The sequence below is a fragment of the Rhinolophus sinicus genome, linkage group LG01 (genome assembly GCF_036562045.2).
Source record: "Rhinolophus sinicus isolate RSC01 linkage group LG01, ASM3656204v1, whole genome shotgun sequence".
In the NCBI taxonomy this organism is placed as follows: domain Eukaryota; kingdom Metazoa; phylum Chordata; class Mammalia; order Chiroptera; family Rhinolophidae; genus Rhinolophus; species Rhinolophus sinicus.
Genome location: NC_133751.1, coordinates 147,393,915 through 147,420,101, shown reverse-complemented (window position 1 = coordinate 147,420,101; position 26,187 = coordinate 147,393,915). Strand labels below are relative to the sequence as shown.

The following is a 26,187-nucleotide window of genomic DNA, read 5'->3' as shown; positions in this document are numbered from 1 at the left end:
CCAAAGGCATTCATCAACCCCCTTCTAAGTCAATGCTTCAAATATCTAGTTCCAGGTTCGTATTTCTAACTCTCACCAGACGATCTCCATGAAAGTCCTTCTCACCATGACCAGAACTGTATTCTCTTCCCTTTTTCCCCCTATACCAGATGTCTCAGAAGAACGGAAGACAGCCTTTTCTAGTCTTCTCTAACTAACCCAACCCACACATGTGGTCTAACAAAATTGATCTCTCAAAACGAGGCAAAAGCAAGCCAATAGACATTATAATGATCAGGTGTCGCAGACAAAATTGGAAGTGGTACCAATGACCACCCTTTTTTCCCCCTTCTCCACGCCCCCCCCCCCCAACACACAGCGTGTTCCCCTCCCTGATTCTAAGGCAAGACACTTTAATTACCTGGGAATTCTCCCTTGCAAATAAATGGCTGCTGTAGTGTTGTAACCTCCAATACTGACCCTATCGCTAAATTATGCTAGGGAAAGTTAGGAATTCAGATTCCTTTATCTTAAGTTCATTTAATCCTAACACCCTCTTGCAGAAACAAAGATCTAGTTGTTATTAGTTCAACTACTTTATCTTCCTTAAGACAAATTTTAACTGAATCTTAAAGACATTTTTTTCTACAAGACCTCATAATCTGTACAAAGTTCCCTTTAATTCCCTGTGTATTCCAAATTAAAACATTCTCACAATATCTACATCTCAACAAAAGTAGTATACAAGTATTTCTCTTTTTTTCCAAGCTAAATTAATCACAAGCAAATTTTTAGAAACTTGTTTCTATTTCCCCAACCAGTTTTTCTTCTTACATTCTTTCAATTTATACGAAGACACCGTACCCCACATCTCCCAAGCTAGAAATTCAGAAGTCACTCTCAAATCCTCTTTCTCATTTCGGTAATCCAACAGTTCTGTTAGTTTTACCTCAGACTTCTCACAGAGTGGCTATGTCCATTATTAACACGTTGCGTACGGGTCACAAGAATCTTCACGAGGGATTTAAACCCCGCCGTACGCAACGTGTTAATTGTCTTAGTTCAGGCCTTTATCTTTTTTTTTTCTCCCTGCATTATTTGCACTGGCCTTGTTACTGGTCTTCCTCAATAGCCTTCTGTTATGTGGGGTATCAGGCGGGGTCTCCGCTCCCGCTCCCCACATAAGAACGCAGAACACAGTGAAGCCAAAAAGGAACAACCACGGAGCCATAGATGGGGGAATCATACCTCTATAGTCTTGCTGGCGGCTGGGTTGGAGACACAGGAAGCAGGAGCCACAGAATCCGCAATCCACACTCCGCCATACTCTGCCAATTGCTAGCTGCAATCAACCATGCTAACTGCAATCCGCACTTGCCAGCCACCATCTTCTTGCTAGCCCCGATTTTCTGCTAGCGTAGCCACAGCAGTTATATTAGTGGCCAATGGCTCACTGGTTACAGCTGACGGCCAACTAGCCACAGCTGACAGCCATCTACTACCCGAACCAGCACCTTTCCATGTGAGGCCGAGAGCCTGGAAACTGCTCTCTGGGGCTCTGTCCCCACACAACTCTAGGGATGAGGGAAACACTAGTGATCTTAGCCAACGGAAATGCTGCAGAATCCACATGCAAGTGAGCTGAAAAGTAAAAAGGAAATTAGGAAATGGGGAATGTGAGAATTTGAGAAGCATGGTGCAAATGGGAAGGTGAAGGATTGGGCTATAGGTACAGGGAGAATAAAGGTTGAAGAAGGTTTTTTTCCCCAAAGGAGAGGGGAAAGAGATTCATTAGTTTAGAAGCTGAAAAGGGAAGAAATGAAAACATGGGATGGGGGAAGAGTGCCTTCTTCTCTGAGGCCACAAGAAGAACACCTGCATGAAAGAACCGTAGAGAGCAGATAAGTATTTGAAGATGTTTGTCATCACCTGATAGGCCCCATTTTCTTGTTGAGTAAAAGGTAAGGTATTCTGCTGAGAAAGATGGGTAGTGAATGGGGTCTCAGCTTGAAGAGAATAATGAGGATTAAATAAGAAGCATACAGAACTCAGATGAAATTAAATGCCATATACTTGTGACAACTATCAGGAGAATTGATAGATTTCCTCTACTTGTCCTCAGTTACTTCAATAAAGTTGAGGAAAAGGAAACTGTAAAGAAGATCTCATCCTAAAAAATTAAATTAAAAATAGAACTACCATATGATCCAGCAATCCCACTTCTGGGTGTATATCCAAAGTACATAAAGATGGTTACATATATATATTTAGTATATAAAGATATAGCTATAGATAGATAGATACTGGGGGTGCCAAAAAATGTATACATATAGCTTGTATTCATCTTGTGTTATTGGTATATATTGAGTATTGCAATTTTAATACAAGATTTTCCTTTCTTAAAATGTGTATACATTTTTTGGCACACTCTGTAGATAGATAGATAGATAGATAGATAGATAGATAGATAGATAGATAGAGAGATATAATATGTAGATATAATATATATGTATATGTATATATCTATACATATACACACAATGGAATATTACTAAGCAATGGGAGAGAAGGAAATTGCCATTTGTGACAACATAGATGAACCTTGAGGGCATTATGCTAAATGAAATAAGACAGACGTAGAAAGAGAAATACTAGATGATCTCACTCATATGTGGGATCTAAAAGAACCAAACTCCTAGAAACAAAGAGTAGAATGGTGGTTAACAGGAGCTGGTGTTTGGTGGGGTGGGGAGGGTCGGGAATGGGAGATGTTGGACAAAGGATGTAAACTTTAATTTATAAAATGAATAAATTCTGTGGGTCTAATATACAACGTGGTGATTATAGCTACCAATACTTGATTATATACTTGAAAGTTGCTAAGAGTAAATGTTAAATGTTCTCACCACACACACACAAAAAAAGGTAATTATGTGATGGTATGACAGCGTTAGCTAATGGTTGTAATCATTTTGTGATATATAAGTGTATAAAATCAATATTGTACACCTTAAACTTACACAATGTTATATGTGAATTATATCTCGATAAAGCTGGAAAAACAATTTTAGTTTTAAAAAGAAAAAAACAAAGAAGAGACCCCAGACTCGGAGCTGGCAAGGTGGATGTAACGGAGGACAAAATAGGGCATGGTATCCAGACTGGGTGGAGAAGGGAGAAATAAAACCCTGGGGAAAATGAAGTTAAGGGACTGAAGTCTGCAATGAGATCAAAGAGGAGGTAAGTTAGAGTGAAAGAGATGGAAAAATAAAAGGTGTGAGGTGTGATTAGAAAGTAGGACATCGTAACGAGAGACTTCAATGAACATTGTTCCACGGAGAGGCAGTAAGTAGTGTATTTTGTCATATTAATATAAAAAATGAGGACGTGTGCAAAAATACCTTCCGAAGTTCCAGTGACTTAGGAACAAAACACTGTTGAAATGGGTTATTTGCCTAAATTAAATTGATTTGTTAGGATGCCAATTCTATTGTAAACCTAACCATCATTTGAAAATTATCTTAATGCAAAGTAATCCACATACGTAGATAAATTATATTTTGGTGCCTGAGGTGGGGGTGAAGAGAACTTTTTCAATTGCATGATTGCATAGAACTGTTCATTACTTGTTTATTCACTGAGACAGAAGCATCCAAAATTAGAATGTTTGAATATATAAACATAGTGTACCTTTGGAAGGATTCTCTTTGGATATCGGTTTAATATGTAAACCCATTATTGATAGTCTGAGAAGAATAACGGAAATAAATTGAGCAAGATCTTGATACTTTGGCAAAGGGGCTGAGTCTGGAATGGGTGGGAGAGTCCAGCTGAAGACCTAGTCTCTGGTCCGTTTTTTTGGCATTCATTGTGCCCACGGATAAGTCACGTCCCTTCTTTAGGCCTCAGTTTCCTTATCAGTAAATGAAGATGGCCCTACCACCTCTAACACTCTACCACTCTCCTCATAGACCCCATTGGTTAGTTTCCTTGGTGCAATCACTCCATTTCATACTGGACTATCACAGGCAAAGAAAGGGTTAGAAAGGGTTGGAAAGGATTAGACTTAATTTTTTTAGGATGTACTTTAATTTTTAGCAGTTTTAGGTTTATAAAAAATTTAGGCAGAAAGTATAAAGTTTCTATATATGTTCTTATCTCTTCCACTCTTTCTCCTATCATTAGTGTCTAGCATTAGTGTGCTACCATTTGTTAAAATTGATGATCTGATATTGATGCAGTATTATCAACTAAAGTCCATAGTTTATATTAGGGTTCATCTCTGTGCTGCACATTCTATGAGTTTTGACAAATGTGTAATGATACCTACCATTACAGTGTTATACAGAATAGTTTCACTGCCCTAAAAAAAATCTTCTGTGCTCTACCGATTCATGCCTCCTTTCTTCTCTTCCTCCTCCCCCCACTCCCTGCCCCCCTCCACCAACACCTAGCAACCATTGATCTTTTTATTTTTGCCGTAATTTTGCCTTATTCCAAAATATTATGTAGTACATTATGTATAGCCTTTTAAGATTGGCTTCTTTCACTTAGCAATACATACTTAAGGTTCCTCCATGTCTTTTCATCACTTAATAGCTTATTTCTTTTAAGCACTGAATAATATTACATTGTATGGATGTACTACAGTTTGTTTATCCATTCATCTACTGAAGGACATTTTGGTTGCTTTCTCATTTGGGCAATTAGGAATAAGGCTGTTATAAACATCTGTGTGTAGGTTTTTGTGTATATATAAGTTTTCAATTTGCTTGTGTAAATATCATGGAGCATGATTATTGAATCCGTGGTAAAAGTATGTTTAGTTTTGTAAAAAGCTGCCAAACTGTCTTCCAAAGTGGCTGCACCATTTTGCATTTCGACCAGCAATGAATGAGAGTTCCTCTAACTCCACATTCTCACCAGCATTTGGTGTGGTTAGTCTTCTAGATTGTGGCCATTCTAATATGTGTATAGTGGTATCTCATTTTCGTTTTAATTTGCAATTCTCTGATGATATTTGATTTTGAGAGTCTTTATGCTTACTTGCCATCTGTACATCTTCTTTGGTGAGGTGTCTGTTCATATTATTTGTACATTTTTTAATTGTTTGTGCTTTTATGGTTGAGTTGAAACTCAATTTTAAAGGACTCTATTGCTAATGGCATGAGGCTCTGTCAGGGCTTAAATAAGAAGCCTGGCCTGACCCTGGTTTGTGCATTGTGTTGTCTGGTGCCAGGGGCCCTCATAGTCAAGTTATAGCTGCATATTTTATACATATATTTTGGCAAGCATAGTTTTTTGTTTGGTTTGTTTTTCTTATTGTTTGTTTTGGCTTAAACAATAGCAATTTATTGTCTCAGTTCTGAAAGGTTCAGGATGGTGTCGACAGGGTTGTTTCCTTCCAAGTGTTGTGCAAACATAGTTTAAAGAAACTTAATGCAGACTTTGGTGACATAGAAAAGTTATCTGATGGACATAGTCCATGGGGAGGAGCCTTTGAAAGGTTTCTGGCCATTAAATCCAAAGAAGAAACCAGGCAGACACCCCTTTAACCAGTGATGGTTATTGACAAAACTTGACATCGTTTCCCTCCCTGGACAGGGCACGGTACTCATGTCCCAAACAAAACAACCTGAGTCCTGTTCTTCCAATCTCCCTCGAAAGGAAACATCAGATAATCCAAACCTGAAGGACATTCTACAGAACAACTGGCAAGTACTTTTCAAACTTGTCGACATCATGGAACAAGACAAAGAATGACTTAGGAACTGTCCCACAATAGAGAAGACCAAGGAGATATGACATCACAATGCAATGTATGTTCCTGGATTGGACTGAAAAAAAAATAAAAAAACATTAGAGGGACAATTGGCGAAATGTGACAGGAGCTGTAGATTAGTTAATAGTAGTCTACCAGCGTTCATTTCTTGGCTTTGATCATGGTATTGGAATTAAGGACGATGTTAATACTTAGAGAAGCTGGCTGAAGCGTGACGGAAATTCTTTGCACTGGTTTTGCAACATTTTTGAGAGTCTGAAATTATTTCAGTTGCAATGAAAAGTTTTTAAAAATTACGGAGCGATGCAGAGCTGTTGCAGCGGGCAGCGCGCCGCCGGGATCGCACAGCCAGTGGACAAGCTTGGCCTCCGCCCCTCCCGCCCCTCCCGCCCCTCCCGCGGTCCGCTGGGTGGGAGGGGGCGCACCGCCCCGCACTTCCGAGACGCGCCGCTCGGCGCCCGCACCCGGAGTCATGCTCCGGGCCACGCTGCCCTCGCTCCTGCTGCTGCTCCTGGGCCTTGTGGCCGTCGCTGTCGCGGGTAAGCTGCCCCCTTGCCGCGCGTCCCATCCTCGGCCTGGGAGCCGGGACCCGGAGCGACCGCCTTCGCCCCTGATCAGCGGAGACTCTCCACTCCGTCCCCTCCCGAGGCGTTCTCGGGGGGCTGCATTCCGACCTGGCCTCTCGCCCTACCTGCGCGTCCACCCTGTGCGCCCCGGTGGGCCCTGGTGCCGAATTCCCCCACGCCCCTGCCCTTTCTGTGGGTTCCAAAAGAGCGCCCCCAGGAAGGGGTTCGCAGAGCAACCGAGAGTATCCTGCCCCTTCTACTGTGTCCACACCCTCGGCGCACTCGCGGGTAGGGACCCCCAAACGGGGGCTCTTTGACAGGAGAGCTGAGGGACTTAGAATGCCACGACGAACATAGTTTCAGGGCCGTTTGGGGCTAAAATGAGAAGCTGGGGAAGTTGGCTGCGGAGATTTCCCCAGCTCTGCGCAGCGGGCATGGAGGGTGGGGATGGGAGAAAGCAGGCCCTCTTGCTTACGGCATTGTTTGTACAATTGGTTAGTGTTCAAGTTGTTGAAACAGGAAAACAGTTCTGCCAAATAACCTCTGGATCGAAATGGGACATGAGCAGGCGAAGCTTGGATTCCACTTAGGTCGTGTGATTTAAAAATCTTTTAGTGTGCCGTTGTGCAAGTGACATCTGAAAAATTACACATGATTAGTCAGTCAGTCATTTCCAAAATGACTCCTGAGAAAAATAGACAATTCTATTGAATATGCGTTTTGGGGTTTTTTTCCAATAAGTTTCCGGTACACGCATGTCAAAAATGTTTGTTGGGTCAACTCTGGGGAAAGACTTCCATCCAAAACATCATTGATTGAACAATTCCAGGAATTAAAGAGCAAGAAAAGAACTAAGTGAATACTTGTGTGGTTTTGAATAAAATGATTATGCAAGAGGTTGAGATCCGCCCCCCCCAACCCTCCCGAATTTCATTGCTACTTTATAAGTTCCTGCTGGAAGCCTGCTGACTGGCAGGAATGTTTTAAAGGATCTCAGAGATGGAGGCAGCAACAGAGTAAGCAGCTCAGAACTTGTGTACAAATCCAATGTTCCTTTCCTGAAAGCCTTTGTCCATCAGCATTTATGACCAGTTATGTCATCTGCCTGGGGAGGAGCAAAAACAAGATGTACCGATTTTCACATTGTTCAGACTGAGCTCATTAGTTTTGTCAAAGACCAGGCTTGACTAGAGCTTCTGGGAAGACTGGACTGTTTTGAACCCTCCTTAACGTCTCCTCATTACGTGCCAGTAACATCTAAATATCCATTTAAGCCACCTTTTGGGTGACCATGCTTTCCTCCTTTAGTCAAATACTTTTCTTGTCAGACTTAAAAAAAAATCAATTTCTAGATTTTGATAGCTCTCTTCTTCAGAGATGTTTTGATCAGCAACAGAGGACAAGTTATCTTTGGAAAGTTTTGGTCTTTTTCCTTTTGTAAGTCCAGCATGGTTAAACAGGCTTTCTAAGAGCTTAAGAAGAAGTGTACGTTGAATAAATCAATGCTATTAACTAATCAGCTCTCAGTCAGGAGGCTTTAAGGATTAATTTAGAAAGAGCATGAGCTTTGGAGTTAGCTACAAACTGTGTGGCCTTGATCAAGTTACCCAACTCATTGTGCTTCCATTAAATGGAGATAATAACCCCAGGGCTAGCTGTGAATATTAAGTGCAAACACGATGTCTAGTACCCACTATAGGTACGGGACATCTTGGTTTCCTTCCTTTGTTCTCTTCATACAAAATGAAGGGTAATTTTTGCAACTAGAAAACATCCTGAGTGCCACTTGGTGGGGAGATATGTTAAATATTTATGGTTACTGAACACATCCACATACATGATGATACAGGGCTGAAAACCATGTGTTTTTCATCATAATACTTCACAAATCTCCTATCCAGACAAGATCAGGAATCATATTCGGCTTAGAACTAAGTCAAGAAAGAGCTTTTCAAGGTTATTGAAAAGATTTAGCTGAATGGCAAGCTCTTGTTTTTATTTATTTATTTTTTTTAAGGAGGGCTCACCTGACAGTGGCCCATGCAAGGAATAAGCCGGCAACCGTGGTGTTAGTAGCACCACGCTCTGACGCTCTGACCAACTGAGGTAACCGGCCACCCCCTGAATGGCAAGATCTTAACAGCAAAGCTCCTGTAGCATTGCATAAAGTATAAATTTAAAGTTGAAATGGAAATCATTGTTACTGTTCTCTGTTATTTTGGATTTTATTAGTGTATGTGATCTTATGTTGCTCTTCATTATTATCTTGAAAATTACAGTGAACAAAACACTCTTCAATTCCTGAATAAGGTTCTATGGCATCCCTTTCAAAAAGTTCTTCTGTAATGGTCATTTTTGCATGTAGTAAATGATCAGTATATGTTTACTGGGTCCGTGATTTCCCATGGGGTAGTGAGATGAGTGAATATAAACATGTTCAGAGTAAATCCTCATTCTGTAGTCATCACGTAGATTAGAATCTAGGTTTCTTTTTTTTTTTTTTTGTGGAAGCAGACCTGTTTCATTTTTTTAACACTTTAAAATTAAATTTATTGAGGTAACACTGCTTAATAACATTACATAAATTTCAGGTGTACAACATTGTAATTTAATATCCGTATACTCTACTGCATGCGTACCACCCAAAGTCTAGTTTCCTTCATCACTAGACTTTATATCATATATTTGTCCCCCTTTACCAATTTGCCCTTGCCACAGCCCCCGCCTTCTCCTCTGGTAACCACCATACTTTTGTCTGTGTCTATGAATTTGTTTTGCTTATTGCTTTTGTTTTATATCCCACATATGAGTAAAATACAGTTTTTGTCTTTTTCTGTCTGACTTATTTCACTTAGCATAATACCCTCAAGATCTATCCATGTTGTTGCAAATGGCAATAATTCATCTTTTTTGTGGCTGTATTCCATTGTACATGGAGTAGTATTCCATTGTACATATATACCACATATTCTGTGTCCATTTATCCATCAGTGGACACTTATGTTGTTTCCATGTCTTGATTATTGTAAATCATGCTGCAAAGAACTCATACAACTCAACAACAACAACAACAACAAAAAATCCTATTGAAAAATTGGGCAGATCTGAATAGACATGGCCAACAGGCATATGAAAGATGTTCAGCATCACTAATCATCAGGAAAATGCCTATCAAAACCACAATGAGATATCACCTCACACCTGTCAGAAATGGCTATTATCAAGACGACAAGAAATAAGTGTTGGAGAGGGTGTGGAGAAAAGGGAACCCTTATACACTGTTGGTGGGATTATAAATTGGTGCAGCCACTATGGAAAACAGTATGGAGGTTCCTCAAAAAATTAAGAATATAACTACCATATGGCCCAGCAATTCCTCTTCTGAGTATTTACCCCCAAAATATGAAAACACTAACTCATAAAGATGTAGGTTGCTAATTTTGAATTGCCGTAGCCTACATGAGATGCTCTGGCCTTACACCCTGATGTCATATCTTACCACCCTTCCTGCCATTCACTCTGTTTATCTACATCGACCTCATGGGGACTCAGCCACTGCTGGTTCTTCTGCCCAGACCACCCTCCCTTACCCTGGTCCTTGGCACAGCGTCCGCCATCCTTATCATTCAGATCTCTGTTCATATGTCACTCCTCAGGCCTCTCCTGAACACTCCACGTTCTATGTCACATCTGTATGTTTTATCTTCTTCAAAGCACGCAGTACTATCTGAATGCATCTTGTTTATTCATGGTCTTCTTGCTTGTTGCCGCCCCTTACCAGAAGGAAGCTCCATAACAGCAGAGACTTGACTGTCTTGTAGATTTTTGTTTTGTTTTGATTTGTGTCTCTACTTTATTCTAAATTATAATAAAAGGACAAAAAAATCACATCAATGATTTAAAAAGTAGGGGGATAATGAGATTGCGATTTCTTTTTAATTATTTTACTTTTGCCATGAACTCATCTCAGAATTGAATTCAAAGCATTAAATCATCTTAATCTATTGATATGACGTTTTCTGACCCTTGTGGATGGCCCAGTTATGTTTCAGGAGAAATTCTCTCAGACATATTTTTGTAAATTTTGAAATGTTAATGTTTATTGTTATCCAATGAAAAAGTGAAATGACAGGTATTATCTCAGGACTATTTTCATTGTCGAGAAGCTTTTAAAAATGTGCTTATATGTTGAAAACTAGTTTTGCAACAGGGTTATCGTCCGCAGTTAATGATATGTTTCACGTATTTCACTCCTCCTGTGGATTATTTTAGATTTTGAGGGCAAATCGTGAGACTAACTCTCTTAGAAAATAGACTAGTGATGCCCAGTGAGAAAAGGGCAGAGTAACACTGACTGGCCCACCGTATGAATAAACATGACAGCTCTTCTAAGAAGGGACGTGAAGGGGTAAGACGGAAGAAGAGATCTTGGAACCTAGGTTGGGAAGGGTGATGTGGAGAAGACGTGGAGTGTCAGAGTGTCTGGGTTTCCTTGAGATTCAGGGAGATCTTGCAGCCCAGTGTACTGGGTTCTAGATTACTTAGGGACTTGGAACAGCTCTCCCTCCTCCGTACATAATAAATGTAATAAACAGCTCCTCTTCCTCTCTCTGCCACAGTTGCCCTTGGCTCCTCTTCCTCTCTCTGCCACAGTTGCCCTTGTGGAAAGTGACTGCAAGTCTTAATGGGAGAAGGACAAAGGTCTTATTATTGACAAGGGGAAAAACTACAGTCTTTGCCTTTTCGTTAACATTCAGAACAAGTATGTCTCAAGGAGCACTTCCTCTTATGCCGTGCCTGGTTGTTAAAAAAAGGAAATTATAAGGGAACAGAGAGTTCTGTCAGAACTGAACCGGTAGTGCAAAATATCCCTGTAGACATGCCATTTTATTCTTTAGCACATGGTAATTTTAGCAGAGGCACTACATGGAAACTTTTGGAGTTACGTTAAGTACAAGCATTTACAATTTTCATCAAGCTGCTTCATTTCTCTACATATGAAATCGATAGAATTATAAAATTTAAAAAATCCATAAAGAGTCATTTAGGTGCATTATTAATATCAATGTGTCTTTTCGGACTGCTATGAAGAAGAGTAACAGATAAACACTGCAGAGAGCTTTGTGGGCAGGTGTTTTCTGTTTTTTTGTAGCTAAGTATATTTATGGAAATATATTCTATAGAAAATATTACAGAACCTGTCCTTGAAAAGTTGGGGCAGTATTTTGGGGAGGCAGGTTTTCATATAACAGGATGATAGCACCACACATAGGTAGCGTCTGTGGTAGACTTAGGTTAGCCTTCTGCACACGAAGTTCATGAACTTGAACAACTTTCCTCACAGCAGGCATCCACCCTCTATTTGAACGCTGTTCTTCGTTCTTCGCAGAGTAAAACTGTATCTCATGAGTAGTGTGTAAAGCTGGTTTCTGGGACAGACACTCTGGTCTGCCGCATGAGAAGAACGAGTCAGTGCTGGATTCACTGGAGTTACTGCTGATGCTGACATGAGCCTCAGCAGAAAGCAGTTGAAAGGTTTGAGGAAGTGAGTCAACTGTTTTCTGTTTTTCTGCCTGTAGCTTTTTTCTGTTTGTGGTCTTCTCCTGCGTTGCTTGTTTACTTTTCAACAATGGTCTTCGATTTGTTCTGCCTGCCATTATCCTCATCATACTCACTCCCAGCTCAGGGGCCTTGTGTGTGCTGTTCTGTCCATCTGACCTAGATACCCACGCGGCTTTTCTATGTCATCTTTATAATGAAACCTTTCTAAGATTGCAACCCTAACCCCTACCCTACACTAAGGATCTTGCTTCCCTGTTTTCACTTTTCTTAGTACTTATTATCTCTGTGGTTGCCAGCCTCCAAGATGGCCCCAATCATTCTCACCTCCTGGGATTCCTACCCTTGTGAAGCTCACCGCCTGACATGAAACAGGCCTGACATACATAACCAATAGGAAATTGCAGGAATAACGGAGTGGGACTCCTAAGGCTGGATCATAAAAGACATTGCACTTTTACCTGGTTCTTATTTGAATCACTTGCTCCAAGGGAAGCCACCTGCCATGTTGTAAGAACCCTTGAGCAGCCCTGTGGAGAGTCCACACGGTGCAGAACGGAGGCGTCCTATCCACCACCAGCACCACCTCCCCATCCGTATGCGTGAGTCTCTTGGAGGCCTTCAGCTCCAGTTCAGTTTTCAGATGGCTGCGGCCCTGGCCAACATCTTGACTGCACCTTCCTGAGACACCCCAAGCTAGAATCAGCCAGCTGAGCAGCGGCTTCTGAATTCCTGACCCAGAGAAACTGTGAGATAATAAAGGGTTTTTTTTTGTTGGTTTAACCTGCTAATTTGCTACCTAGGAATAGATCACTAACATACCAAGTAAATATAAAACACCATCGAGCGTATTATTTTACTTACTTATCTTGCCTTTGTGTATCTGCCTCAACTGGAATAGAAGCTAAAGGACAGCAGGAATTTTCTTCCCTTTTTTGTTAATTGTGGAATCCCTAGCACCTAGAGCAATTTTCTCACAACAACCGGAGATAGGTACTGTTATCATTCCCATTTTACAAACAAGGAACCCGGGGCACAGTAACATTACGTTACATAGGCAAGATCATGAAGTCAGAACCAGACTTTGCTCCACAGCCTAATATGCTTAGAACCCTGCACTGTCCCACTCCTCTGCATGCTGTCTTGTGTTATGTACAAGACACTATGACAGCTATCATTGGGGGTACAGTTAGATTTAAGACATGGCCTCCGTTCTCATGCAGTTAACAGCCCAATTGGGAAGTTAGGGTAAGTACCAGATAACTAGCATACAGAGCAGGATTTAATCAGTGCTGTATGACTGTTTGTAGGTCATCAAAGGATAACATATCCCCTTTTCTAAGAATGGCTACCTATGGTTCTTATGCATAGGTCCCCATGGCATGTGCCATGTTGTGCTCAGCACCCTAATCAAAATTGGGAGACTTTCCTAAATCAAAGGCTGACTACTCTAGGCTGGGCAGCAGCCCAAGCTGGGGACCTGGTATGAAAAAGCCTAAGAGGCCTATATGCTGACATAGAATCCTCAATTTTGTTGTTACCACATGGATCTCTACAATAAATCTCTACTATTTGGGGTAACCTGAACAAACCTGTAGTCTTCGTAACCAGAAAGGATCTCTCACACATAGTGCAGTGCCTAGTACTGGAGAAGTTCCGAGGAGTCAGAGGCTACAGGAAGGTGAGGGGTGGACACTTCATGGAGAATTGACAGGTGAGCTGCCACTGAAATAAGAGTGTACTTTAATCAATAGATGATTTAGAGATCAGAGTTCATTATAATTTAAAAAGCGTAAGAACTAACTACAAGTATGCAAAGAAATAATTTGTACATTTTACTTCACTGGGTGCTGATTATACTTTTGCATACTTAACAGAGATGCTTTATTCCATATACACAGTATTTTAAAAATTATTGATTGTTTAAATATTGTTGAGTTATTTATTACCAATACTAGGAAATACTATGTGTAGCTTTGACTAGAAATAATACAGGAGAGCATTTCTGAACTCCTGGTTCAAGACCTTCCAATGATTTATAAGTGTTTCAGATTACATGTGTAATGGAGTCCATTTCTATGTCAATGTTATTGTTGTTTTAATTACATAAGGCTAAAGAAAAAGCAACAGAAGGAACCAGGGAAAAGTAGCAGAAGAACAAAAGAAAAAAAAGAAAATCGAAGTTTGCATTTCAGAGTTTCTGCCCTTGTGACTTTCAATTTGAGTTTCATTCTGGAAATGAGTGTTTGTTTTCTCTTTCTTGTCTTAATACAGAAAGCATTATCAGGTGGGAGAAGGGGGAGGAGGGAGAGACCTGCCTAGTTCATGCATTCAATGAATATTTGACTCCTAACTAGATGCCTGGCATTGTGCTTTTTATGTAGTCCCTGCCTGGAATTTCTTTGTATTTTTCCTTTTCTGCATGGCAATCTCATTTATCCTGTGAGTTGTAGCTCATATATTGCCTCCTTTCTGAAATGTCCCTTACTCTACAAGTTGTTTACTCTTTCTTCTAGTCTTATAGCATTTTGCCTGTCATACATTTGTGGTATCTTTTATGTATATGTCTGACTCTCCCATTCGACTAAGCACTTGGCAATGTAGGGCTCATTCCTCTTTATATCCCTTTCTCTTTACTCCTGAGCACTACCCATTCTGTCTGACACATAGGAGTTGCTCCGCAACTGTTTGTTGGATGAGTAATAGCTAGATGGATGAGAAATAATTGGTAACTTGTTCAGAAGTGTGGAAGTGGGAATACTGCCCCTGACTATAATGAGTGGGAGACTAACGCTCCCCTGAAGAACAACTAGAAAATCTAGAGAAAATTCCATAAGAATTATATGTGCAGCTCAGAGAACTGCTAAGGCAGTTTGTTGAGGTGAGCCCAATACTGTTATGTGTTACTTTTCCCCTTAGGAGAGTTGCCAAAATTTTAAGCCACTAAAAGTAGAGCAGAGTTTTTGGCAGTCTCATGGTGTTTAAGGAGACAAAAATTTGAGTTTAATTTGCCAAAGAAGAGGGGCTCCAGTTAAGATCCAGGCTTTTAATTGAGATCCATGGATATTGGGCCTCACAAAGGCTCTAATGCTTCCTCAGTTCAACTCCATCCCTGGCATTATTATGGTAATCTTTAATAATCTAGCTGCATGCCAGAGTCCTTTCTAGAGGAGAATGTCATCTAGAGTCTCTTCAGTTTTCCTCCATGGTGTCTGGTATTTGATTAAAAAATAACAACAACAACAACAACAAAACTACCAGGCATAACAAGACACAGACCAAAAGGGGGAAAAAACAAAAACTGAAAACAGACCAACAGGTAACCCAGAAATTAGCTATCAGAAACAGACTTTAACTATTGTAATTTCAAGGATACAGATAATAAAACTGAGAATTTCACCAGAGACCCAGAATCTATAAAAATCTATACAAATTGAAATTCTGTAACTGAAAATTCAATGACATTATGAACTCAATAGATAGGTTTCACAGCATTTTTGTTAAACATGAAGAGTAGATTAGTAAACCAGAAGGAACAAGATGATAGTATGGGGGCCGGCCCGGTGGCTTAGGTGGTTGGAGCTCCGTGCTCCTAACTCCGAAGGCTGCCGGTTCGATTCCCACATGGAACAGTGGGCTCTCAACCACAAGGTTGCCGGTTTAGCTCCTTGAGTCCCGCAAGGGATGGTGGCTGCGCCCCCTCCAACTAACAACTAACAACGGCAACTGGATCTGGAGCTGAGCTGCGCCCTCCACAACTAAGATTGAATGGACAACAACTTGACTTGGAAAAAAAAGTCCCAGAAGTACACACTGTTCCCTAATAAAGTCCTGTTCCCCTTCCCCCAATAAAATCTTAAAAAAAAAAAAAAAAAAAAAATGATCGTATGTAGACGCAAAAGTATTAAAAATATAGAAAAGAGCAAAGAGGATATATGGGACATGGTAAAAAGTCTAACGTATACGTAATTTGAATCCCAAAAAGGAAGGAGAGAAAATGGAGTATCACCATTATTTGGAGTGATAATGGCCAAGAACTTTTCCAAAAGTAACCAATGAAAATAAGCTACAGATTATGGAAGTACAGTGATTTCTTAACAGGATTAAACAAAACAAAACAAAAACAACTGGGCATACCACTGTCAAACTGCTGAAAAATAAAGACAAAATCTTGAAAGCTGCCAGGAAGAGCGACAATTAAGCTGACAGTGGACTTCTCACTAGGAAGGATCAAAGCCAAAAAATAATAAAATTACATCTTAAATGAAAGGTAAGCTGCCATTCTAGATTTCTGTATTTGCAAAAATATCCTTTAAACATGAAGGCACTATAAAGATGTTTACAGAAAATCATGAATTAAGGGAGTTTGTAGTAGATTTGCACTTAAAGCCACACCAAAGGAATTTCTTCAGGCAAAAGGAAAATTATCCCAGTTAGCAACCCAGAAATGAAGAAATGAAGAAATAAAGAGCAACAGAATAGATGGGTAAACATGTGTTTAAATCTAAAGGAACATTGACCATGCAAAATAGTAATAAAACAATAAAGGAAGGGAGGTCCAGGAAGTTAAAATATTCTAAGATCCTAGCATTGTCTAAGAAGTGATAAAATTACAAATTTATTTTAGGTACCAAGAAACTGAGGTTGCATGTTGTAGTTTTTAGGGTACCCACTACAGAAATAAAAATAAAGAATATAAAAATAATAGACGACAAGAAAAAATGGAATTTAAAAATGTTTAATCCAAAGAGAAGAAAAAGGGACAAAAGGAACATAAAACAAGTAGGACAAATAGAAAACAAATAGTAAAATGGTAGACATAAACTCAAACACGTCAGTAATTACATTCAGTATTAAGTAAAATATTCCAGTTAAAAGACAAAGATTATCAAACTGGATTTTTTTTAAAAACCTACTTGCTGCTTGTAAGATTTGTAACCACTTTGGAGAAGTGTTTTGCAGTATCTGCTAAGCTAGACACATGTACCGTGTTTCCCCGAAAATCAGACCTAGCCGGACAATCAGCTCTAATGTGTCTTTTGGAGCAAAAATTAATATAAAACTGGTCTTATTTTACTATAAGACAGGTCTTTAATATAATTAATTATAATATAATATAATATAATATAATATAATATAATATAATATAATATAATATAATATAATATAATAATCAGGTCTTACATTAATTTTTGCTCCAAAAGACACATTAGAGCTGATTGTCGGGCTAGGTCTTATTTTCGGGGAAACACGGTATATACTCTATGACCCAGCAATCCACTTCTAGAAATATACCCACAAGAAAGTATGCATATGTGGACCAGGATATTTATAGCATGTTAACTGTAATGGCCACAAACTATTAGGTTGGTGTAAAAGTAATTGCGGTTTTTGTAATTTCTAACCTTTTAAACCACCATTACTTTTGCACCAACCTAATAGAAACTACCCAAATATTCATCAACAAAAGAATGAATAAATTCATACAATATATATAGCAATGAGAAAGAATAACCTACGGCTACACATTACAACATGAATGAATCTCATAAAAGTAATGTTTATCTCCAAAGAGGACATACAAATGGCAAATAGACATATGAAAAAATGCTCAACATCACTAATCATCAGAGAAATGCAAATAAAAACCACAATGAGATATCACCTCACCCCAGTCAGAATGGCTATCATCAACAAGACAAATAGTAACAAGTGTTGGAGAGGCTGTGGAGAAAAAGGAACCCTCAGACACTGTTGGTGGGAATGCAGACTGGTGCAGCAGCTATGGAAGGCAGTGTGGAGGTTCCTCAAAGAATTACGAATAGAATTGCCATATGACCCAGCAATCCCTCTCCTGGGTATCTACCCAAAAAATCTGAAAACATTTATACATAAAGACACGTGTGCTCCAATGTTCATTGCAGCTTTATTTACGGTGGCCAAGACATGGAAACAACCAAAATGTCCTTCGATAGATGAATGGATAAAGAAGTTGTGGTATATATACACAATGGAATACTATTCGGCGGTAAGAAAAGATGATATAGGAACATTTGTGACAACATGGATGGATCTTGAGAGTATGGTGCTAAGCGAAATAAGTCAGACAGTAAAAGCAGAGAACCATATGATTTCACTGATATGTGGTATATAAACCAAAAACAACAAAAGAACAAGACAAACAAATGAGAAACAGAAACTCATAGACACAGACAATAGTTTAGTGGTTACCAGAGGGTAAGGGGAGTGGGGGGTGGGAGATGAGGGTAAAGGGGGATCAAATATATGGTGATGGAAGGAGAACTGACTCTGGGTGGTGAACACACAATGGGATTTATAGATGATGTAAAACAGAATTGTACACCTGAAATCTATGTAACTTTACTAACAATTGTCACCCCAATAAATTTAAGAAGAAAAAAAGTAATGTTTATCAAAAGAAACCACACACAAAAGAGTACATACTGAATAATTTCATTACTATGAAGTTCAAAAACAGGCACAATTAATCTATGGTGTGACAAGTTAGGATAGTTATTACCTATTACCTTTGGAGGGGAGTGGTGATCAAAAGAGGTTCATGTTCTGTTTCTTCATCTCGCTGATAATTATATGGGTATGTTCATGTATGAAGATTCACCAAGCTGTGTATTTATGACTTGCACATTCTACGGTGTATTTTAATAAAAAGTTTACTTTTCAAGAATATTCCAGTAGCAGTATTAGAATTGGCAACGAGGTCAATCTGGTTATATTTTAGGATATAAGAAACAGCATGATTCTAGAAGGAAAAGATGAATACACTGGTAAGGGAAGTGTTTGAACTGCTGAAGAGATGATAAATTAAGCTACTGAGGGATGAAGAAGATAGAGGATTCATTCAGCAAAGTGTTTCCCATTCCTATTTAACCAAGGCTTAAAAATATATACCTTTATAATGAACAACAACAAAAGAGACCAAGACAAAAACAAAGAAGAGGCACCTCTACTCCACAGCAGTAGAGGAAGAGAGATGGTTGTTTCATAGAACTAGTTCAAAGAGTGTGCTTTGGTGAGATGTTAAATTAAGAACAGCAATCTTGTTTTCCCGTGCAATATGAAAACTTGTCTAAATCAACAAACAAACAAAACTTAATCTGTTCAATTGGCTGTGATCAAACTGATCACTGTTTGATCGAGAAAAATAAATATATGTAACTTCTAAAAAAGAAAAAAAGAAAACTTGTCTGAATATTCATAACCTAGCAACTTGTTTTCTTCTCTGTTCTTGGAGGTATAATTCTAACAAGAAGATTTTGTTAAACTAAGACTTTTGGAATTGTTACTGCATGCTGTGAAGATAACCTTAGAGTTTGTGATTCTGACTGGTTGTCTTCCTTGATAGTTTGTTACCTTGGCAATAACGCTATAATTTATGATTGAATTCCTAAGCAACCAAATGACTTAGAACTTGGCTCTGTAATATCAGAAGAGAATCATTTGCACACTTCTTTTTTCCCACATAGACAATGGAGAAAAATAAATTCCTATCACACTCATCAATTTCTTCTTTTAACAAAGACTGAGAGCCTTTTTTGCTAAATTATCGAGGGTAATTACCTTTCTTTACTTTCTGTGAAAATTTAATATTTTCTTCAGGAATTCATGAAAATCTTATTCTCAAGTTATTTAACAATGTTTCTCTTTTTCCACACAGACTGTCCTTCCTCCAACTGGGTTCAGTTCCAAAATAGTTGTTATCTTTTTCTTCAAGAAACCATCAAAGTAGAAAGCATAGAGGATGTGAGAAGTCATTGTACTGACCGTGGTAAGGAAGTTATTCTTTTTGTTTTTTCCCACAGATCAGTAAATAGTGTTCACCAGTTTCTTTTAAAATAGTGGTTTTTGTCATATTTCCCTTTTACCTGGGTCCTTATAATTTTATTCTACAACACACAAGGCACAGGCAGTGGAATTGCATGTACGTTAACTCTTGAGTTGGAAGACAGATATTAGACAATACTGTCCAAAGAAGAGTGACAGGATTTTAGCAACAACAGTGTCTATTTATTGTGCATTCTCTGTGCAGGCACTGTGTGCTTCAGCTATCATATATTTGAACTGGCTTTCCTTATTCTAACAAACCTATCAGGTAGTTTATTAGCCTCCTTTCCTCAAGAGAAGAAGTTCAGTTATTTGTTCAGGGTCGCACAGGTAATAATTGGCCAGGATTCAAACCTGGGTCTGTCTGACTTTCAGACCAGAGCTCTTAATCCCTTTGTTATTCTGCCCTGAACGGGCTGTTTCAGGGCATGTGTGTGGGCAGAAGTCAGATTACATGGGACCATGACATGAGACTGCAGTAAAGAAAAATGAGAAAAAGGCTATTTGTTAGAGGAAATGCTCAATGTTCTCTGGGAAATGTAGTTGTAACTTCACATTGTAAAATATTTTAAATAAAAATGTTATTTTTAAAACGGTGTGCTTGGGTATGCTTTATGTATTTGGCTGTTTGGTCCAAAGTGCATCCTTGCTGTTAAGCCTCTAATTGTTGTGGTCCTCATCAGCTTGAAAGTAAATTATGAGGTGAACTAACACCTTTTTCAACTGAAATATCCATGATGGTGAGATGAGAGTCCTTGATTCTCTCGTGCTTTTTATTACTGTTAGAGAGCTAAAGATCTCTTGATCATTTTATTAAATTTTGTCTTAGCCATCTTCATCACTTCAACATTTAGAAATGCACTTTACCTGAAAAACACAATTTCTGACAACCCACCAGTATAACATTTTGGAAGAATATCAAATTGTATTAGGGACACTTTAATTAAAATCATATTCACTTATTATAGAAGGAATAAATCTAAGTATAGGAGTTTTTAATCCTATTAAGTGCCATGTAGTATTCAATACATATTGTTTCCTTCTGAAAAACTCTCACCTGCTAAATGGTGTTGAACACTGGCTCTTTGAAAAACAAGACAAAATTTTCAATATGCCAATTTGGTTTCATTTCAAGGGTATTGAATAATAGGAATTTTGCTGGTCTTACAAGATTTTTAAAATGGGATTTCCCCTACAACTGTATTCTATCTTTTGAAAAAAAGAAACATTTATATTAGCTATACTGGAGGTGCCAAAAAAATGTATCAAGTGGACACTTTGGTCACCGCTGCTCAAGCAGTAGTTCGCCATAATCAGAAATTTCTGGACGCGGATGGTAACCACTTTGAACACCTCTTGTGATTGCAGAAGTCAAACGTGACTTGTATTCATCTTTTGTTATCGGTATATATTGTGTATTACAATTTTAATACAGTTTTTTCCTTTCTTAAAATGTGTATACATTTTTTTGGCACCCTCTTGTACTTAGGCATAAACACAGATTTCAATAAACAGAAATGATATTAGAGGCTGAGAGCCAGTAAGAGACATGTTCCTATACTCTTGTTATTAACAGTGTGTATGAACCACAGGCTGAAAGTTCATTGTCCAGCTTTAATACTTCTCGTAAGCAGTTAAGCAACTGCTTACTATACAGAGGCACAATACTTGTGACTGACTTCTGCTACAGCTCAGCTATAGTTAGCTGGATTTGCTATTTTTCTTTAGCACACAAAGCAAAACAAAATTGAAAACACCCAGCAATTCTGTGGCCTGATTTTTGATTGCTTGACTCAGTCATTAACTCTTTTTTCAAGCATGGCAGCCATTTAGGAATTTTAAATTGTTACGTACAAATTTGCTTATACAATGTTATCTTGTATCTAAAGACTACTGTCTTTTTTCTCCAGTTAAGATGTATAAATTCGGATTGTCTTACTGGTTTTAAAAAATTTCTCATATATTTCTGATAACTTCACCATTGATAATCCTCTTCATTTGCTTCCATGCTGGAAATACCCATTTCATTGATGATTCAGAAATTAGCTAAAATTAGTTTATAATACTGTTACTTATTTTTGGCTAGGATAGTGTTTTGGTTTAAAACAATAGGTAGAAATTAATTGTGTTTGCTATATATGCAGAGAAAAAGCATAAGGAATACTAGAATATTTATATTTAGAGTTATAAAATTTTCACAGCTATACAAAATTGTATCTGAAACCTATCATTAGGGGTATGTGTAGAAAATAAGTGACTTGTGTGTTGCAGACAGCTTTATTTAGAAAGATTTCCAGTGCTTTGAGCTAATTTACTTGATGTTACCTTTCCTTTTTCTTGATACTATTATTCATTTAGGAAAATAACTGTGAGAGGCTAAAATTTTTCTTTATTTTGCAACATTTACTTTTAATTTATATATTATCATTATAATAGAAAAAATATTTTCAGTCTTTCCTGCTTGTGATCTATGAGCTATGTCACTAGCCATAAAAAGAATTAAAGGCTCAAATTACATCTCAGTAGGTAATACATTGTCATTGCTAATACATTGTAAAAAGAAATTTGCTTGTGCATGTATATTCTTCAGGGACTTATGCTGTCATTTGTTAAAGAAAATGAAAGTGTGTCTTATTTGCCTGACATAGTAATTTAAGTTTATACAGTATTTACTTAGATTACAATGTTAAGAATCATTTAAGTTCCACTTGCTGCTACAAGGTCAGAAAAAATGATGAAAAACTCATATCTGAACACTTAAGCCTAAACTATAACTTAGTTAAATATTTCCCTTGAGGATTTTTCTAGTGTGGCATTTTGGTCACATTTCACAAGTAAGTACAAGTAAGTACTAGGGTTAAAGAGATTAAAAGTCTATATGGCATTTAACAGACAAGAGGTGATAGCAGCTGGAACCATCAGTTTTTAAAAATGGAGATATGACTCAGAGAATCTTGCTGAATCCTGATTTTGGATTATTTAAAGCATTATTACATATTTTAAAGGTCAGTCTTTTTTCTTTTAAAAGTTCTTTCTTAATTATGCAATTAATGCATGATCACTGTAGGAAACTTAGAAAAACACATATTCACATATTTTAAAAATAAAACAAAATTACCCTAAATTGTACCACCCTAAGGAAATATAATGAATTAACATTTTGGTAAGTATCCTTCTAGACTTTCCCCTACCCCCTAGGCAAATATATTTCAATATTTGCTTTTAAAAAAAATTATATATATATATACACACACATACACACATACACATATATATGGATATTAGGCAAACTATTCTGTAATCTGCATTTTCCCTTAAAAATGTCTACCTATGTTTGTAAATATAGAATAGATATTTCCTAATAACTATACATTATTCCACTACATAGACATGCCATAATTGATTTAATTGATCCTCTAATATTGGTTATTATTTCGTCTTTCAGTGTCATAAGCAATGTGATGAACATTAGCGAGTGTGCCTGTTTTGAGCAGAGCCAAAGATTGCCTTAGCATAATTGTTGGGTCAAAGAATATGTATGTTTTTAAGGGCGTTTGATACATCTTGCCAATTGTCTCCAATTTGTTGTACTAATTTTTACTCCAACTGACCACTTATGAGTACCTATTTTTCTACACCCAAGGTCAACGCTGTTTGAAGTCTGCTTATTTTAATTTTCATTTCTCTACCAGTGATATTATATTTTTCACTACATTTCCTTTGGTGAGGGTGAATTGCCCTTTTCACAGTATAAGAACAGTTTTCTTCTTCTGTTAGGGTGTATGCCTTTTTATTTATAATAGAGCTTTAGTCTGCCTAGTTTGTGATTTTCTTTTTTAACAATATGGTATGTTTTTTGGGACATTTTTGTCCCTATAGTTTTTCTCTCTGTAAGTTTCTTGGTCAAGGCTCTTTTAAAAGATGTAAAGGTAATAACCTAATACTGATTTTTCTTACCATATCAGGACATAATAGGAGCTCTTTCTCTTCCCCACTTAACTGTTAACTTATTACAAAAAAATTTACCCATTTTAGAGTGATGTCAAATACAGCTTATTATTTAAGCCTCCTGTCATTCTGAGTGTGGTCTCTATCAGCAGCAGCAGCAGCATTTCCTGGGAACTTGTTAGGAATGCACACTCTCAGGCCCCCATCTCACTCCTGCATCAGAAACTGAGTGCACAGACCACGTGATTCTGATGCACGCTCAGGTTGGAGAACCTGATCTAAGACAATGCAGGCATACCTCGTTTATTGCACTTCACAGATGTTGCATTTTTTCCCAAATTGAAGGAAAGACCCTCCACCAGCAAAACGATTACAACTTGCTTTATGGTAATTCTCGCTTTGTTGCCGTACCATGTTTCCCCGAAAATAAGACCTAGCCGGACAGTCAGCTCTAAAGCATCTTTTGGAGCAAAAATTTATATATGCAAAAATTTATATATAAATATATATATATATTATGTTACATATATTATAGTAAAATAAGACCAGGTCTTATATTAATTTTTGCTCCAAAAGACGCATTAGAGCTGATTGTCCGGCTAGCTCTTATTTTCGGGGAAACACGGTACTCATTTTATTGCAGTGGTTTGGAACCCAACCTGCATTTTCTCCATTCTATGCCTGTGTTCTGAAGTTTTCCGGAGACTTTGTCAGGATGATTTGGGAAGAATGTAATTCAGTAGTAGGCAAGACTTCTTCATCTCTCCCTGTATTTTAATTCATTGTAAACAAAGTCTCCAAGATAACTTTAAAATATGTGTAGGATGAACAACTTCTTGGAAAATAATAGGAAAGTTACTACTTTTGCAATTTCTGAGGCTGGAAAGTCACGTTTCTGAAGAACATTCTGTTATATTCCTTATTTAGCTGAGTACAGCTGAAAGGATGTTACCTGTTACTTGTCTCCCCCAGGGTTTAGTCCCCTCCCCACCAGATTTCTGGTTGCTGAGTATAAGCTTTGATGTCACATTGTTTTACCTTGCAAAAACATACAATATCATGAAAGAAACTGACTCCACTAGCATTCTCATAGGTATTGTCCAATTAAAATTGACAGTGGAAGTTTTTAATTTCTAAGAGAATCTTTGGGTTCAGAAACAAGGTTAAATACCTCTTGGAAAAGTCAAGTTACTGCTAATATTTATAGGGTGCTATGTAGCTTATAGGTTTTAAGGATGAAAAAAAAAAGTGAGACAAAATGTATGTGGCTGCTGCTCCTTACTCTTGAACCAGGTGACTCCCAGGAAAAATCAACTATCCAGTGAGAACGAGGATCTCCTGTATCAGTCAGTTTCCTTAACCAGGACTCAGTTCTAAGGATGACCAGGGAGGAAAACATGGGAAGGCATAGGCTTCGGGCAGCTGGAACATGAAGGCCGGTTGAAACTACTTGTTACTGAAAACTTCACTAGGTTTTGGGACTGTTCTGGCAAGTTGCCCTCATCCTTTGCAGCTCTCCTGGGTGTGGTCATAGCTACTCCTCCCTACATTTGTGAAATGAGGACAGGAGGGGCGTGATTGCTAGAGGAAGCTTGTAGTGGGAAAAATAAAAGTTGAGAGATGCATAAATGTGTTTGACTGCTCAAGCCTCCCCATGGTATTTCGTCTCCCTGTTGTTTATGAGATTATCAACTATAGGCGAATGAAATAGATTATACATTGATTCTGTTCAATGTATCACATTTTACTTTTCTCATGATTATATACTCTTCAGAAATGTGCATATTCTCAAGTTGAAATTTTTAAAACTGTAAAAGTGTAATGTGTATTATAATCATGTATTTTAATACTTCACGTGATTTTCACGGGTTCTGGGAACATGCTGACTTTTTTTCTTCCTAAAATAATTTCAGGAGCAGACATGATAAGCATACATAATGAAGAAGAAAATGCTTTTATACTGGATACTTTGAAAAAGCAATGGAAAGGTCCAGATGATATCCTACTAGGCATGTTTTTTGACACAGATGGTAAGTGATCCTTAACCTTGAGGGATATCACTTTTACTTCCTTAATATTAGTAAAATTGATGACTTTTTAAGATTCTTCAATTCTCTAGTTCATGTTTCCTCTGGTCTCCACAGACTGTATTTTCAATATGCACTCATGACTTACACCATAATTTTTCCCAGAGCAACTCAATGTACTTCACATGTACAAGTCAAAGTTGATTCTTTTGTCTGGATTAAAATGTGGTTCTTGGCTCAGTATTTTTGTCATACGGCAGGGTTGGAAAAATCAGTATTAGTGTCAATGATTGATAGGATACAGGTAGACTGAGCTATCAAGGTTATGTAGTGTACATGTACTTATTGTCACTATGAAAAATAGAAAGTACATGTATAATTATTTTCGAAGTGAAATGACTAAGGTCACTGTTAATAATTTAACTCTTTTTTGGCTACTTCCCTTAAAATGTTGTATTTTTTC

The 26,187-nt window shown here is 38.0% G+C and overlaps 1 protein-coding gene across 1 annotated transcript in view; it reads left to right on the top strand.

Moving 5' to 3' along the window:
- The window catches only part of LY75 (lymphocyte antigen 75), a 110,339-nt gene that overhangs the window by 76,333 nt on the left and 7,819 nt on the right, over nucleotides 1-26,187 (top strand). Inside the window, exons 35-36 of the mRNA XM_019727252.2 lie at nucleotides 19,583-19,693; nucleotides 25,611-25,727. Coding sequence (XP_019582811.2) covers nucleotides 19,583-19,693; nucleotides 25,611-25,727 — 228 coding nt within the window. The remainder of the gene's footprint in view (nucleotides 1-19,582; nucleotides 19,694-25,610; nucleotides 25,728-26,187) is intronic.